General features: G+C 35.6%; 1 protein-coding gene across 1 annotated transcript in view; it reads right to left on the bottom strand.

Annotated features, from left to right (window-relative positions):
- The window catches only part of LOC140155846 (tyrosine-protein phosphatase non-receptor type 5-like), an 85,652-nt gene that overhangs the window by 8,973 nt on the left and 58,299 nt on the right, over positions 1–18,380 (bottom strand). The window contains exons 5-9 of the mRNA XM_072178836.1: positions 16,602–16,795; positions 15,913–15,996; positions 11,896–11,995; positions 10,830–10,985; positions 7,820–7,957 (exon numbers count right to left, since the gene is read on the bottom strand). Coding sequence (XP_072034937.1) covers positions 7,820–7,957; positions 10,830–10,985; positions 11,896–11,995; positions 15,913–15,996; positions 16,602–16,795 — 672 coding nt within the window. The remainder of the gene's footprint in view (positions 1–7,819; positions 7,958–10,829; positions 10,986–11,895; positions 11,996–15,912; positions 15,997–16,601; positions 16,796–18,380) is intronic.

The raw sequence follows: 18,380 nt of genomic DNA, 5'->3' as shown, positions 1-18,380 counted from the left end.
GAACCCCACAAACCTAACCGAGTATATGGAAAATGCCATACGGCCGGGCGGTTTCACAAGTTGCCGGCTCTATCATGCCATTCGCCGCCTGATTCCCACATTGAAGGTGAATTGTTCAGTGTTGTGTTGCTTTTTAAAGTGTTTCATAGTATTTTACTAACAGATGTTAGATGTGAAAATGAGAAATTATAAAAGTAACATGCAACCCCAGTGCCAGATAATCCTGTTTAGTTGGTGCAATATTTTAGGACTTGATCAAGTCTAAAAGTTAAAGTGCATGCAGCTTGCGAGTATTGAAAATTCAGGGAGGCAGAGCCGCTAACTGTGCAGTATTTATTTTATTTGATTTCATTTCATTTTATTTCATTTTATTTGATAATTTTGTCTGCCTTAATTGTCAACATGGAACCGCCACTGCAGAAAGGCAGACATTTGAGGAAATGTTTGGTTTGTGGGTGGAGGGAAGGCATGAAAAGATGCACTCAAATTTCACAAGTTTCCGGATGCTACAAGGATTGTAAAAGTCCCTACATATCATTGCTAATAATTCAGAGGAAACAAGAGGGTGTTTCTCATATCTGCAAGGAGTCCATGTTTAAGGCCCATTTTCATAATATTGTTAAAAATGTTCCAGCTAAAATCTCGCCAATCCGTCAGACATTCACATTGGCAGGATGGAATGAACAGTAAAATGTGTCGGTTATGAATGAGGTTAAGAACTTTGCATCATTTATTTTTCAGGTATTAACAGCTAAACATTGTGCTTTGAACATCAGAATGTCCCCCAGGGCTACACACTTCATAACATTCATCGGTTCTAAAGCAAGATAGATGTTTTACAATACCATTAAAACAAGTGATATGCAGTCATTAACCTCTAATCATTCATCCAACATTGGAAGTCATCATGTATCATTATTCATGAAAATAAACAAACACATAATGAAACTCATGTTTTTCAACTGCAGACTAAATCAACTTTCTCATGACAAAATATTATAGAAACATATGGCAAACTCCCACTAGTAGAATAAATATACGCACTAAATCATTCAACATTGAAACAAAGTCAACATCATTTATGAATTATTTTACAATGCACATTAAACAAAGCATGTATAAACATGTAATATAAATCATTGATTTATGAATGCTTGTGGGTATTGAAGTTTATTACATTCTATAAAATGCAAACTGCAGAATTAAACATTTATATCAGGTTGCACTTTTCTTGATTCATTTCAGAACTATAATTTTCAAATCCTATAAAAATATTTTTGATATTCAATGTGTTGCTGTTTTATACTGCAAATAAAAGAAAACACAAAACTCTTCAGAACAATTAAAATTGTGAAATATTATTAACACTATAATCTCCCCCTTTAATACACTGGGTATTTCACAAGTTTGCATTCTATATTGAATCCCAAATATCCCCCTATAATACAGTATTTGCTTGCAAAATACATTCTATTTTTAAATCCCAAATATTATTCTGTGCAACATTCAGGAGGATATTTACCCATAGGTTAACTAATTATGGTATATTATGGTTAAAGGGGCATTTCTTGATCCATAGCCTCGTCCCCCACTTATTTCAAAAATAAATTTCTTGCAGATTCATTTGTTTTGCAAAAATATCAAATTTGTATTTATCAGCAATGTAATATAATCATCATATAACTCCCAAACACAAAATCAGAATCAACTAAAATTTTTGGAATAAACATTTTTCATGGGTATCTACTTAAGGGATCTGGAATGAGCGTTTTAAGCGTTTCGACAGTATTTTTTGTGGGACATGGGAGCACATCAGACCTATCGAATTGCATTCTAAATATGAAGAATGTCTTTCTGATATCAAATAATTTTCATTTTTTGAAATTCACGACATAATACAAATTTCATGACAAATTATTAAAATTTGATATTTTTCACATTTTTGATATATAACAGTCCTCGAAGTAAATTTTATAAATCTAATGATATGATCTTAAAGTGAATGTAGCTGAGAGGAAAAGCCGACGATCAATTGAAAATTTTGACCTTTCATATTGAAGATATGGATTTTTTTCCCAAAAAGACCTAATTATTTTTAGTATTTTGGGAAAAAATCCATATCTTCAATAATTAAAGGTCAAAATTTTCAATTGATCGTCGGGCTTTTCATCCCACCTACATACACTTAAAGTATAAATCATCAGATTTATAAAGTTTACTTCAAGTACTGTTAAATATCAAAAATATCAATTTTAATAATTTGTCATAAAATTTGTATTATATCGTGAATTTCATAAATGAAAATTATTTGATATCAGAAAGACATTCTTCAGATTCAGAATGCAATTGATATGTCTGATGTGCTCTCATGTCCCAAAAAAATGCTGTCAAACGCTTCAAAACGCCATTCCAGATCCCTTAAACATACCATAAAAAAAGAGGATGCATAGGATGGGAGATACAAATGTTCAAATCCTTCTCATGCTATTAGGCTCATGCTAGTTAGGCTTTGAGCCATAACATTTACACTGGACTTACTTGCACTGATTTCAATACCATGCTTGAATGCAATGCCATAACACATGAGTGTACAATAGTACATGTACATGCTTTTTTAATCCTACTTTTTGTTGTTTTTGGTTCTCTTTTAAAAATCCATCCCTACATTTCACAACTGTGCAGTTGACGTCACACATTAACCGACAAAATTAATGGGCAGCAATCAGACAGGATGCCCATGCATGTGATATAATCAATTTAGTTCCACCATGTTCACTGTTCATCTGAAAGCAGATGTACGACTTTCCAAATCAAATTATTTTATGGTCCGAGATCGTCCCACGGCAATAGTCTCTTGACCTACATTCCTCAGCAGTTCATGTAACACACAATAATTATGCAAATTGATTTATTCAATATTTAATATATAGAAAAGAAAATAACAACATACAAAATACTGTGTGGATTTATGGGGCCAGTGACATCATTGGACACAGCTGTTCCTGTAAGCTTTCTATTAACCAACTATGAGAAGGATTCATAGATTTACATAGGGAACAACACATGGTCTCAGTCAAATGATTGTATTGCATACATGTAGAACTCAGGTGCATGTAATCAGATTGGTTAATCCAAGGGGGCAAAAACCTCATCATGGGCTATTCCAGTTGAAATCCATATACCCCATGGAAGACATGGTGTACCTTAATATCCCAAACAGTGAGGTGTAGATTTCAAATAGAGTCACTTATTTCAGGTAATCCCATTTAAAATTCACACTCCCTGTGTGGGAGATTAAAGTCATGTCTTCCGTATAGGGGGTATGGATTTCAACTGGAATAGCCCAATCGAGAAATATGTCTTAGTAAAAAACAGAATACAACAGGGGCTGATTTCACATAATATTTCATTTTTTCCATCCTGATTTCACCAAAAAATATTTTTCTGAGGGGGGACTCTGCGCATAAAACAGGTACATAACCAACCAACGTAACAAAAGCCCAGTCATTGGCAAATTTGCCCCCATTAGAGAAGAACAAACATCCAAAATGGGTAACAGAATTTAGGACTGGAATTTTTTCCAGTCCTAATTTTACATCAAAATATTTGATGCCCCACCTGCCACCCTGTGGTGATGCCCATGTATGCTATCTGTATCATACTTATTACCACAGCTTATTAAGGCGCAGACTTTCCGTCAAGAGTGACTGGAAACCAAGTTATTATACTCGTCAATGCCAACCAACCACCACCCACATAAGATCATTTTTTGTTTCAGTATTAAGTATTAGGTAGGTGGCCTGATTTGTTCATATTCTGTTTTCTATCTTTCATGGTGCTCCCATTGAAACAGCCCGTTTACAAAGAGTTGTATTACTCCAGCCATTTTGATAAGAGAAGCAATTAAAAATGTGTATAACCATGCCCCATATAATATAGTATTATATATAATTATAATGTACTTCCAGTGATGGTTACCATGCCACTTTTTAGCACATTTTTGTTCACACCATCTAAACGAAACATATCTCATGCTAATGGGGTTATGAGAAAATATAGGCTTCTTCTAAAACCAAAATCTCACTTTTTATGACAAAAAATGGGGGATGAGGCTGTGAATCTAGTCATACACCTTTAATATATATGGAAAATTAAATGGTTTACCAATCCATAAAATGCCAGTAAATTTAGAGCAAGTAATACAAAGATAACCACTTAACCCATTTTATATTTTCTGCCTACATTTTAAATCATCCAAATCATCCCAGGCATGAATGTGATGTACATTTCATACTTCCGGATGTAAAGCATGATTCAAAATGTACCCCTTTATCATCTTAAATTTCAACAACTCTTCCAATACCTTTGTACAGGAGCCAACCGTTGTTAATCCATGATGAATCCACACTTTTACTCTAGCGTATACGCGAACGCGAGCGAGACTACGCGTTACGCTAGAGCGCGTAAAATTCATCATGCCTGGAACATGTGTGCGTATTCAAGCTTTACAAGTTGAATTCGATATTTTTTCAGGCAGCGGCTATTATTCTGTAGTTTTATTGCCGATATCAACAGAGAAATCATCGAAGTTTTTGTAAGGCTGAGGGACAATGATTAACTAACATTCCTCATGAAACAATCATGTGAATTATACGATCTTTAGCTCCTTTTCGTTGTTGAAAGGATTCAATCATGTTTCATCGTTGTTCATCACCGTTTAACAACTTCGCGTCCGGCGCGTCTGCGTGGTTTACGCCGCCGGGCAGCTACAGCTGCCCTCGCAAGTAAACCACGCAGACGACGCTGTCAATCGTTGTTAAACGGTGATGAACAACGGTGAAACATGATTGAATCCCTAAATCAAACAATTATGCACATAACTCATACACAAGTATAATTGAATTGCTATTAACAGGCCTTGAGGTGCAGGAGTTGCTGGATTCTATTATATAACATCTATTGGCTCTTATAGCAATTATTTATAGAGTCAGGACAAAAGTTCTGTATATTGGGAAATTTTGTGAGGATTTATTTTGAGGTTTATTTCAGAGCAGTGAAAATAAAAGATGACAGATACATTCTTCTTGTCCAATAAGGTGAATGACTGACCCTCCCCTCTCCAGGAGGGACCCTCCCCTCTCCCGCTGTTTGATTCTGCAGACCAAATCCACGCTTTTAAATCATTGTTTGCTATACATGTTTTCACTTTTTATACATGTATTGCTTATCACCCCGTTGTCACATTTTAGCTCGCTTTGTAGCGATCACAAGGTGTTTTGGGGATTCGCTTTGTAGCGTCGATCAGGTACCTGTTTTGCCCGGCGCAGTGTGTTTCTGCGCTGTACAGCTCGCCAGGTTAGGGTTAGGATTAGGAGTAGGATTAGGGTTTGGATTAGGGTTTGGATTAGGATTAGGGTTATTCATTGGTAATATACTAGTAATAGTATTCCGTAAACAATAAGTATAATAAATAGACAGCTTTCTAGCACAACCACTTGTAGCATAGTGTGTAGTTTCGACTATGGATCGATAGGTTGCTGGTTCGAGCCCCGGTCGATCCTTGGTAGAAGTTTAAATCTAACTTGTTTCGTTTGTTTTTATTAAGAGGAAATAATAGTAGCCTAAGTAACTCCAATGCAACGCAACGCTAGTAAGCATTTCGTAAGGTGTGAAGAGGCACGCTTCGTAGCGCTTGTTAGGTACCCATCGGATATCGTGAAAGTGTGACAAGAGGCTGTTTATATTGGTTACAATATATATATATTAATATGTTTATTGTGAAATTGCTGTTTTTGAATTATTAGGTCTTCACATTGAGGTCTCACTATTTGGAATCTTTGGGGGCGTTTTTTGCCTGGGGATCATTTTTAGCAGGCTCGGGTAGACAATTGTCTTTTTGTCTTGCAACAGGTCAACGGTTGTCTACCTTGGTTGTCTACCTTGCTCTGCAATTACTGGCTTTTATTTAACGAGTGTAATTGATTTAGCCTATGTTATTTATTAGTATTTATTGTGTATTAATTGCTGTCGTAGTTTATGAATGATATTTTGCTATGTTTTTATTATGTTTGCATACTTTTTGTATTGTTTTGCATGATGTAAATTGTAGGTTTAGTATCTTTGTTCAGCGCATTGAGGCCTGGCATAATGCGCTATAAATTGCCTTATTTAAAGAAAGACTACAGTGATCAGGAAGTTTTCAATTGTCTAAAGCAGACCAATCCTCAGACTGATATCATTTGCTACTTTGAGATCTTCAATAAGTAAATAGAAAAGTAATTAAGTATATTCAGCACTTGAGTATTTCCGTGTGAGTTGTTTGGCCAGTGATGCCTTGAAGGAGATAATATTGACAATGGCTTTTCTACATCACCCTTCACCAACTGTACACTTTGGATTTATTACATTCACTGGGATTCACAAAGTGTTTACACATTTTTTTTTATTACATTCACTCTGATTCAAAAGTGTTATTTTACACTATTAAGGCCAGTCATTTATTTGGGTGAGTTAATGCGTTTATACTGGACACCTCACATCACTGGGCGTTTTATCAAGTTTATTCCCCGTATTTTTGATGAGTGTCACCGCCAACTGGGTTGTTTCTACTGTTCCGTTGTTTCTACTGTTCTGTAAAGGCAGGTAACCATGTATCTAATAAGGAGAACGGTAGTACAGTTGTGTGAACTTCTAGTTGCTCAAGTTTTTCATTAAAGTTGGGTTTCGATCATGTACACTGTATTGTAGCGTGTCACAGTGAGTTCCAGTGTACCCACTAAATCGTCACCTATTGTTTCTAACGGGCATGTCATCACGCATCAACCACCTCAAATTTACAAAAACATAAATGTGCATTTATAAGTGCAGGTATAGAGATGCTTGATAACTGAGCTAACAGTACCCTCAAAGTTCACTTTATCTATTATTTACATTGTAATTGAAAAACACTCTTTTTATACAGAGACCCTATCATTATTAGGTATCCATCTCAAAACATTACATCAACAAAACTAAAGACAAATAAACAAGATTTAAATGATCAACCACAACTGAAGCAAACAAAAACAACAAAACTATAATATCTGTGACACTGTAATCTGTAAAACAGGAGGAATCATTTTGAACAAACTATTATATATAGAAGCCAATTCCTTACAATTCAAATGATTGAAAAACCTTGCAAATCTGAATTCTCTCAAAGGAACTAATCTCATATTATTCTTATAGTCAAATCATTCACCACAGATCTTGAGAAAAATAAAGGTTAAAACAGCAATATCTTCAGCTTCTCAGACAATTGCCATAAGGTTCATAAAACTTTTAATAAAATAATACTACTGTCTTCTTCCTCACTGTTTATTATACATTATGTTATTCAAGCATATCCTTGGAACATTTTTCTTTGCCTTTGGGATCTCTCTGCCATTTCAGTGGTTCTTCATCCTTTAAGTCATATTTGAATTGTAAATTAGCAATATATGCATGTTGCATGAAAACTTAGTAGCTGAGCCAAGTTTTTCCCCAGTTTGATATGCAAGGATATTTGAAAAGGCATGGAATGTTCACGCACATAAAAATATCCCGAGTGGAGTTAATTCACAAAATTTTAATGCGCACAAATATTTTTCTTCCTATAGGCCTTTTAAGGGATTGGTCACCCACCGTATCTAGGGCTCAAATATGCATTTTTGCAATGATTCCTATCCATTCCACATGAAAAGAGAACATCAGACACACTTTCCTCCTTGTTTTACAGTGATTATATACATCCAACATGTACACACATTCTCATCATGACATCAAGTTGTTCAATACTTACCCTACTTCTTTCCTTGAGTTTGGTTACCATGACAATAATGGGAGCATTGACATACCACACCATTCGCCAAAAGTCTGTTATGGTGTGAGGCAAAGGACCCTGTGTTGCTACACAGCAGTTTGGTTCTTGGTCGTAACCCTACAGGAACAAACACAAGACATGATTAAACAATGCAGACTTTTGTCTTTCAACATACACTCTGGTGATCATTCTTTTCTGGCCTCTGTGCCCCGTCTATGGAATTCACTTCTTCATGACAGCAGGGAAGACAGTACACTCCCACTGTTAAAAACTCAAAACAGTTATTCATGTACATTTCTTGCTACCATCCCATACCATAAAACCTAATCTACAAGCATATAGAGTGTTTTTGATGAAAGCTAAATTAATAACAAAATTATAAAATTATGAAGTTTAAGCAAATAAATTACGGATACAAGCGTATACAAACAAGTATTATTATAAGACCAATCTATTGTATTGGCATATTTACGGCTGTTTTGTATCAATTTAGCTGTCATCAAAAACAATCTATGTGCTTGTAGACAAGGTTTTATGGTACACTCTGTTTGCACCAGTTATTTTGCAATTCAGCTCGCATATTTGTACTTGTATACTTTTCTATGTTTGTACTTGTATACTTTTCTATGTACCTGTATATAGGCCTACTATTTTGTAAAGTGCCCCATTCGTTACGGGGCACTCAATAAATGCCTGTAATGTACAATCTGCAAATGCTGCCTATGTAATTAATTTGGCATTAAACAAATCACATAAAAGTACAGTACAGTGAAAAGCAACACATGCATTTAATAGGTTGCCTGGCAAAAAAAAATCATCTTAAACATTCAACTGGCAGTTTAACAAAAGTTCAAATGTATCAGAACATCAGATGAATGTAAATGTACTTTGGGAGGAGTTTTTTTTATTACAAAGATCTCATTTTACGTCCCCCTTGGTTTTGTTTACTTTATTTCTTCACACAATTTCAAAATACTGTATGGCTGCAAATGTCCCTATAGTATTTTACAAATATCATTCAACAACTCTTCCTATACCTTTGTACAAGAGCCAACCGTTGTTAATCCGTGATGAATCCACACTTTTACTGTATAGCGATACGCCGAACGCGAGCGAGACTACGCGTTCTGCGAGCGCCAGTAAAATTCGTCATGCCTGGAACCTTTGTGCGTATGCAAGCTTAGAAGTTGAATTCAGTGTCTTTCAGGTAGCGGCTAAACTTTGCCGTTTTATTCTGTAGCTTTATTGCTGATATCAAAAGAGAAATCATCGAAGTTTTTGTGAGGCTTAGTGACAATGATTGACTGACATTTCTCGTCAAATAATCGTGAATTATACGATCTTTAGCTTCTTTTCGTTGTTGAAAGGATTCAATCATGTTTCACCGTTGTGCATCACCGTTTAACAACTTCGCGTCAGCGTCTGCGTGGTTTACTTGCGAGGGCAGCTTTAGCTGCCCGAGCGTAAACCACGCAGACGACGCTGCCGCATCGTTGTTAAACGGTGATGAACAACGGTGAAACATGATTGAATCCCTAAATCCTACATTTGCTTTAATAGGCTTTTAGCCTGGGTGTGATGACTCAAGATTGATCCTAAGTTTTTGTGAAATGGACCCCTGGATGCCTAAATATGACAGACCCCATTAAATCTAGTGACATGAAACCCACAAGCCAGCCAGTCAGCCTCCTTATTTACTTGTCATTTTTTTACAGCATATTTCTCCTGACAGTTGAGATGTTAAGAAAGAATCAATACAAGACCCAGTAAACCAATAACGAGATTTATCACTCCACAAATCAAATCACATTATATCTAGTGGGTGGAAAATTAAAAAAATAGTGGGTCACCATAATGCTCTCTCTGCACTTAATGTTAGCTATGATGGAAATGTCTGGACACATAATTACATTTGGGGGGTCCTTACTGGAAGAGAATTTTCATAAAAGACCAAGAAGAGGGGTATCTCCTAAGAAAAACAATATCACACAATTTGAAGTAGCAGTCCCTCTGTAAATTATAATGAAAGACAAAAATAAAAAAATACAGCAAGAAAAACGTGCAAATCTATCTGGCAAGTTTTAATCCAAGACACACTGGATATTAATATCTTAGTAAATAAACATAGCAGGCTAAATAGAACATGGTTGCTTACGTGACTGCTGTAACAACAATTGAAAGGGAACACGAGTAGTGCATTCTCGACCCAAAATACTAGACAATGGGGCTTGAAACAGTTGGCTTTTGTGGATTCTAGTGTTTTAGTGTACGATGCGTATGCTTCTTCCCTTGTTTTTAAAAAAATAAATGAAAATTGGGGGAAACAAAACCCCTCAACACCCCTTTAAGAGTTCGTAAAAAAAATAACAACACTTCACACTTTTTCGGTTAGCAGCAAATCAATCGCAATTTAGGTCGCAAATACAGCAGAAATAAAAAACAATTCTCAGTGCAGTCTGTAATATCATCACATGACATCAACAGCAGTTATCTGTTGGATAGTACTGATGACACGGAATGAAGAGAGTAATTAACCTCATTTTGAATTGCACCATCTGCCGATTCTGAATACACACAATGAATTCTGGAATAAACACAATGAATTCTGGGACAATATTCCAAATATAGCTCCATACTAGTACTTTTGTCCAAGTGCAGTCAAGGTAGACCTTGAATTAATTTTGAGATCTACTTTTCATCTACTTCCTTCTGATCAGAGAAGAAGTCTAGATAAGAGGTCTGGCATATAAAAGATATGCTGACAAAAAGAGGTTACTGTACAACATAATATTTTTGCTCATTTGGGCATTATTTTCTTATTAATTCTTACCATTAAACATGTGACTTATTTCAAACAGCTATACACGAAATCCCAATATATTGCCGGCTTTTAAATTTTTCTGATTTTAACTGCAAAAAGTGTAAAAAATAAGAAATTTGTAAAAACTATTTTCCCATGTTAATGTACACTACTCTACATGTCACTTACCCGTATATAATTGGCATTTATGTAGTCTGAGAGAGGATCCCCTTGTACGGGTGGTAGACCTACTCTTGTTTCAGGATTTGGCAGTATAGTACGATAGCGATTCTTGGAGGCGGAACCCGGAACTTCTATACTCTCCGGGTGATTCATTGGTATATCCTGCCAAAAATAAAAAGGATTTTATAATTCAGGAAACCGGCCCAGATCAAATGGTGCAACAGTTTACTATATTACTCCAGCCTATCAAAGTCCCATATCTTGACCCAGGACTAAAGTCACCAGCATGACAGCAAATTTACAGGACAAGGATTGGATTCCCAGGGCCAGTGGGTTGGGATTGGATGTGCAAGGATTCTGCAATGAAAATATACAAAATTTGATGGAGAAGAAACCAAACAATATACTGATGCTTTGAACTTTGAAATGATTACTGGTCAAAATCTAAAGCTATCTTTCCAAAATTTTGCTGAATTTTTTTTTCAAATATCACTTCTCCAGGTCTTTCTCCAGGTTTTTGGAGAAAAATGCAACCCGAATCTTCCACACATTTTACCTACTATTACTAAGAATCATTAATAGAAAGTTTGAATCGCAGTACAGACTGGAAACGTGATAAGTGTAAATGATGGATCAAAATACAACATACACCCATGGCTAACACAACATGGCCAAAAGAGTAAACACAACATTATCAATGAATAAGCTGTGCTTGACTGTTTTATCCCTTTATCTCTTTTTGACTTAGATACAGCATAGTATTATGATAGCGCTTTGGAACATATAAAATTAACATTGTTTCTACATCAAACTGAAAACTTCCAATCACTTGTCACATAAAATCACAAAGATCATCAAATCATATGACCTCAATTCAGCAGTCACATGACCAAACTAACCACCCATTGTGCTTTGAAGGCTGGTGGATGCCAGCTACATGCTACACAGATCCAAGCCAAAGTAGTGGGAATTGTAAGTTAAAATGTCCTTTCTTGCAAATTCAGCTAAAACAACTACGTCCTTGTTTCACAAAATCTTTGCACACCTCCGCCACAACATCCTTGACGCTTACCCAGAATTCTTCATGTAATGCTCTTATATTCTTCAAGGAGTGTCTCAGCTGCTTCCGTGTCATTCTATTTCCTGCAGATTCTAAGTATTCAGCTACAGAACTACCAAGAAAAGATATAAAAATAAAGAAGATTAAATCAGAGAGCATCCTATACCCATGTTAATTGAGCTTCTGAACAACACTGTTACTTCAAAGTTCATTTGCACGTACACATTTCTTTTAAGAATCATTTATATCATTTACATTCAGGCCAAGTGGGAAAGAGTTTCTCAGTATGAACAGAGTGTCGTTTGCATATCCTATGGAACTTTCAGATTCTAGAAAAATACATCAATTTGTATATGACTATTAGGATATCCTCACAGGATATATTAATATTGATTGAAGAAATACTATACGATGTATCAAAAATAGTGTTTCTCAGAAACGGAGCTAAATACAGACTTCAATGCAATATATGATTGATTGATAACTACCGAGACTGGCCCATGTATATATTTTGTACAGACCTTTAATGACTGTATTCATTTACTTTGGTGGCCAAATGTGTGGAAAAAAACAATTTGTGTCAAAAAATGAGGCACTCTCTATTTTCATAGCTTTTGATTTGATTTGATTTGGTATCTCCATATTGCACATACAACAATACAAGGTAATAGATATAAAATGCATTAAGAATAATAACATATAATACACAAAAAACAAAGCAAGGAGATATCACAGGATAGCCCTTTAAGCCCAAAGGCTTATTTCGAAGGGGTCCTTTATACATAGAAGGGCAAAAGGCATACATACATATAAAAACATACAAAGAAATATACAAGTGAATATTAAAAGTCAAATAAAATCTTTAAACATGAATTTCCATTAATTTCTGCCATAAGGATAAAATGTACAAGGTTTTCCCAAAACAAAAAGACATAATTTTGCAACAAATATGCCGCCACCACCACCACAAAACCCTTCATGTAGCAATGACCCTGTATTGTAGATTCACACAGACCTATTTTGCACAAAAATCACTGATTGATCTGAAAATTCAACAATTTCCAAGACACAATAGCTTTTCCCAGGACATACTGGCTATTCACCCTAGCGTCTTTCAAATGTCACAACTAAGTACCTCAGTATCATAGTTATCTAAAATGAGTTTTTACAAAATGTTGTGATCTGCTGATGAATCATCCAGGGACCTGTTTTGAGTCCCAAAATTAATGAATATTTGTGAAAAAATCTATAAAAAAGAGGTTTCATGGACCGATCAAATGTACTGATCAGTCTGGAATAGTAATTTTAACCATCTTCAAATTACAAGGGTTTTTCAAGATGAAAGTAAAATCAACAAATCCAAACTGTATGGTTTATCCATCTAACCATTCATCCCACGCAGCAACCACCCACATACCTGAATCAAACCATTTCTAAACTTTGCATTGGGAGTACTTGTACAGGCACTTATCTTCTAATTTTGTTGACCCAATGCTTTAATAGCCTTTTTCATTCTTGAGTTTGAGATATTAATACACTTTTGATCCCAACTTGAAGAACCAGAACACTAAAGAGCACGTCAAGTTTCCAGTTTCTAAGGTTTAGATTTTGATTTTTAGATAACACTGTCTGATTTGTCAGGATTTCAATTGAAAATGTCTGCATTTACTGCAGGCAAAAAATTATTATGTTTGGTTAAATATTTGTAGTTTATAAGATCAAATTAAATATTATGTTATTTTTTAAACCTGGGGACATAAGTCAAAAACTTGAAAATGAAGTTATCTTCAAAAAATAGAAAGCAGAAAGGGAAGAGCACTGTAAACAACATCAACACAGAACCAGTGAGTATTATTGTCTAAAGCTCACACAACTGTACCACACTGTCACAAATTGTAAGTGAATCCTTTGCTAGTCATCATCATTTCTTCTCTCAAATGTCCTAGCAGTCGCATACGATAATATTTTAATTAAGAGGATGGCCTACATGCTTCACTCTAGCAGGGCTTAAGATGATACTGGACACAGGAAATTTTATTTATAACATTTGGCCGAAACCAGACAAAGCCCAACTGTGCTCAGAGGCTACTAAACTAAATGGATGCCAACCAAATATGATGGGACAGGGATATGGGAAGAAGTCCGATTTTAGAAGCAGGGATGAAAATGGATGGATTACTCATTCATTTCCTGAAAATTATTGTTTGAGCCGATCCCTGTATAAGCAGTAGGAAAACCCGAGCATCCGGAGAAAAACCTGCGCGGATGAGCACGGATCAGAAACCAATTTCACACATGGCAACACAGGGAATTGAACCCAGGCCTCAGTGGTGAGAAGTGAGGGAGAAGGCCACTACACTAACCCGGGCCGCAGTGGTGATAAGCCAGTGAGAAGAGCACTACACGAATCTGTCCTTCCCATAAAGTACAATTGTTCGATCCATGTGGTTCCAATTATTTTGCTCTCTCAATCTTTTATCTTCATGTGATCAAACAAAATTAGTCGGATGTCAGGAACATTGAGTTTGAGATATGGCCAAACAAAGGAAGTGATATTTCCTTTGTTTTCGGAATACTGAAACTGATCATATCTCAGGAACCAAATGTTCAATTTTGATGGGGTTTTCTGGAAAATGTGGCATTGAATTAGACTCATTTTGCTTGATCACATATGTTAGTTTGCCTGAGCTTCTATTTCTGCTTTATTGTACTTCCCCTGGGCCCACATTCCTTTTATTTGTGATTCTTCTAACTAGGTGCAGATTTTCAGATTACGTCAATAAGGTTGAAAAGGTGTGGTACTACCTGGCTTGATCTGCATCAACATTTTTTAAGGACGTGCAGTAGGTTGTGCAGTCTTGAAGATGTTAGTATTATCAAGCCAAGGTTATGCTACATCCTGTTGTCAGTTCAGTCAGTCTACTACTGCAACTGCACTCCTCCCTCCCCCATGACTTAGGATGGCCGGCAGGGGGTTGAGCACTTTGATCCCGGGAACCCTCCCTCTCCAGCTGCAGATACTGTCATGGATTTTTCTGCTTCTCCATCTAAAAAGGATGGCTTCAAATACATAGGTTGAATATCTCAGAATGTATCGGGCACAGGTCAGCTAACCAAAAGAACCAACGGTATGTAATATTACCTTTGTTGCACAGTCATGTGAAATCTATTTAAGAATATTCCTCCAACTCGTACAAGGCTTTAATTTAATTTCAATGTCCAATCGTATGTTATAACATAAGCTATAAATACCACTCTCTTATTGGTCATGTCACACATGTTTACTGTTCTTTGTATGTTTGTTTACACGGATCTTTAACAGACTTTACTGATTTTCACCTCACGATTGGTAGTGATGTCACTGGATGTTTTAAGTTGCATAGCCTAGAAAACACAATTACAGCGGAAGAATATGTTCGCCATAAAATCTTCGCTTCAAGGTAAAGGTAAAATAGGAATGAAATTTGACACACAGTGTGTTATCATTTGTTTGCCAACCTAACATGTGCAGCATGCCAACGAAAAAAATCTGATCATCCAAAGCAAACATTTGGTACTAAATTATAAATGATTCTACCTGACAGTAATAAAAGAACCTTACTCTTATTCTTTGATATTTACATTGGTAATAAGTCAAAAATATGGGTTCCTTTACTTTTGGGACCCTGTAAAAAGTCCTTTTAAGTCCTTTAAACTTTTAAAAGTTTTAAAAGTTACCCATGCTTAGCAATATGAGGAGATATATATACACAACAGATGCAAACAACGATATATCAGCTTTCTCAATTTGGGAATGAGTCAAATATAAAGAAAATAATAAGAATATATGTGCTACTTTTGACGATAGTTCCAAAAATTTACATTGGAATATTTCAAGTAGGATGCTAATCTCAAACTAGCATTATAAAGGTCTTAACTCAAAGTTTGGAAATGGCATTTATTAGCTTGTGTATCTGAACGCTACATATGCTTTCAAACATCCATGAAAATACTCTGCCTTGCTTGGGTAATACTTCCTTAGCTTCATACCTTTCCTTTGGGGGTGATGCTACCCATTGCACACTCTCTGTTGTTTGGTTGATTTCTATGGTCAAAGAAGCTGACGAAACTCTCCTGCAGAATAGAAAACATGAAGTTTATTACTCACTTTAAGCTTAAAAGCTTTACAACTACACTGATCTACACACTACATAACAACAGAATACCTTACATGTCACCCAGTGTTGGAATGATTTGTTCAGTGTTTTGGTTAGGATTAAGGCCAGTGTGATTTCTACTATAGGTCATTTAGACACTCAAGAAACAAGCTATTTAAAAATGTCTTTAAAATACACATAAATATCAAGAAATATCCAACAAAATTATTTATCTTACCATTAACATTTATAATACATGCATGTACAACATAATCAGAGATAAATTATAGTCCACACCACTTCCAGTGCAACAAGGAAGCACAACCATAAGCAAAACACATGCGTGGCAAGGAGAATGGGTAAGCCAACTTCCATGCATTTACATATTTCTTTGTACCCTTGGCCAAATATTGGGGTAGCACCAACTGGCACCCTCTTTGGAGGAAGCGAAAGGAATAAATTGCAACACAATGAAAAAACAAATTCCCATATGACTCCATGACTCTGTGCAAAGGGGGCAATTATGTTACAGCGTTCAAGAACAAAAACAAAGTTAACAAAAGAAATACATGCATAACGTACCTCTCAAAGAGATTTTTATGGTGTTTAATTTTGATGGGCTCACTTCTATGAGAGCCATAAGATTGATATGGTTGGTTAGGTTGTATATGTTGCCCTTGCTGGGTTTCTGGTCTGATCGGCGGGTACACGCACATCCTCTCCTCTTCTTTCAGCAGTTTTTTAGCTCGCCATATCTTACAACTGCAATAGCACACCTACAATGACAATATGGAAATAAACATCAATTGAAAACAAGAATGATTGAATGCATATCATCGTGGTTGTTTTATCACATGAACACCTACACAGTACAGAATATTTATACAGAGGGAGTGCAAAAATCTAAAAATTGACTCGATTTGCTAACCATTACTGTTCTTTAAATTACTTATTCTCTCCCTTAATCTTGACATTGATAAGCATCAATAACATCATAACACAGGATTAAGGACAACCTTAAGGGGGTACTACACCCCTCGATAAATTTGTATCTATTTTTGCATTTTTATCAAAAACTAAAAACACACTGGTAACAAAAGTTATGTATATTATAGGGGCAAGGAATCCAATTACTACACTGGAATTTCAGTGTCCCACGACAAGCGGTTGGTTATTTATGTTAAGAAAAGAGGTACCGCTAGGATGTACCTCATTTCCTGTCATATATACTGAACCGCTTGTCTTGAGTCACTGAAATTTCAGTGTAGTAATTGGATTCCTTGTCCCAATAATATACATAACTTTTGTTACCAGTGTGTTATTAAATTGTTTGAGAAAAATGCAAAAATAGTCACAAATTTACCACAGGGGTGTAGTACCCCCTTAATCATGGTGTTTACGGATGTACACCTACACTATGGTTTTATGCACTAGTTTCCAATGTCAGAAAAATACAGCAATTATCTTTTTGTGATGAAAAAAATATATTGTTCTGTTTTGTCAGATGAAACATAGCTCAATCCTAATCCTAACTTGACCTAACTGCGGTTTAAAGCTTTTGGTTTGGTCGCCAGAATTCTAGATGAAACTATTTTCACTATCTTCTCATTAATCTCAATTGATCGCATCATATTGGAAAGTCTTCCATAACATTAAAATATAAAGCAAAAGTGTAACCTGAAGATATGGCGATTTTGATCGCTTATCTTATTTTATATTGATACCATCAACTAGGGATGAAGACTGGAAGTCTTGAAGATAATAAGCTTATCCTTCATAACTCTTATTTGAATTGGTACATCAACATTGTAAGGTTAATGGGTGTGATCCATGACTTAGGTCAAACCTTTCATTGTGTACAGGCTGCATCAAAATGATTGGTACCCAGCAGTTATGCCTGCTTCTTCAAAGTGCAACATTGGATTCTCTTGACATTATTAGAATAGCTTTATGACCTTTCTTATATTTGATCTAAAAACATATGCGGTGGATCGTATGTTGCACTTTGAAGAGGTAATTTGTCCATAATTACTGGAAACGGATGGGTACCAATAATATTGAAACAGCTTGCATAAAGTCTAAAAAGGTGTTTCCTGCATGTGGCATGAAAACCTAAATGCAAAATGCAGTTTTATTTTATTTTTAGAGTCAGGATGCATGGTAACAAATTTAATACTTAAAAATTATTGTCAAATCAGTGCAAAGTAGGTTAAATGTGAAAATTGATCATTTTAGGAAAATTTGTTGATTTTCATACGTACGATATTTAGTTATTTCATATTACTCGTAAACAACAAGGATTTTGCGATCAAGTATTCCATGAAGTGTAAGCTAGAGCTATTTGGTCATCAGAAAGCAATG

Source organism: Amphiura filiformis, chromosome 6, assembly GCF_039555335.1.
Source record: "Amphiura filiformis chromosome 6, Afil_fr2py, whole genome shotgun sequence".
NCBI lineage: Eukaryota > Metazoa > Echinodermata > Ophiuroidea > Amphilepidida > Amphiuridae > Amphiura > Amphiura filiformis.
This window is presented reverse-complemented; position numbering and strand designations above follow the sequence as displayed.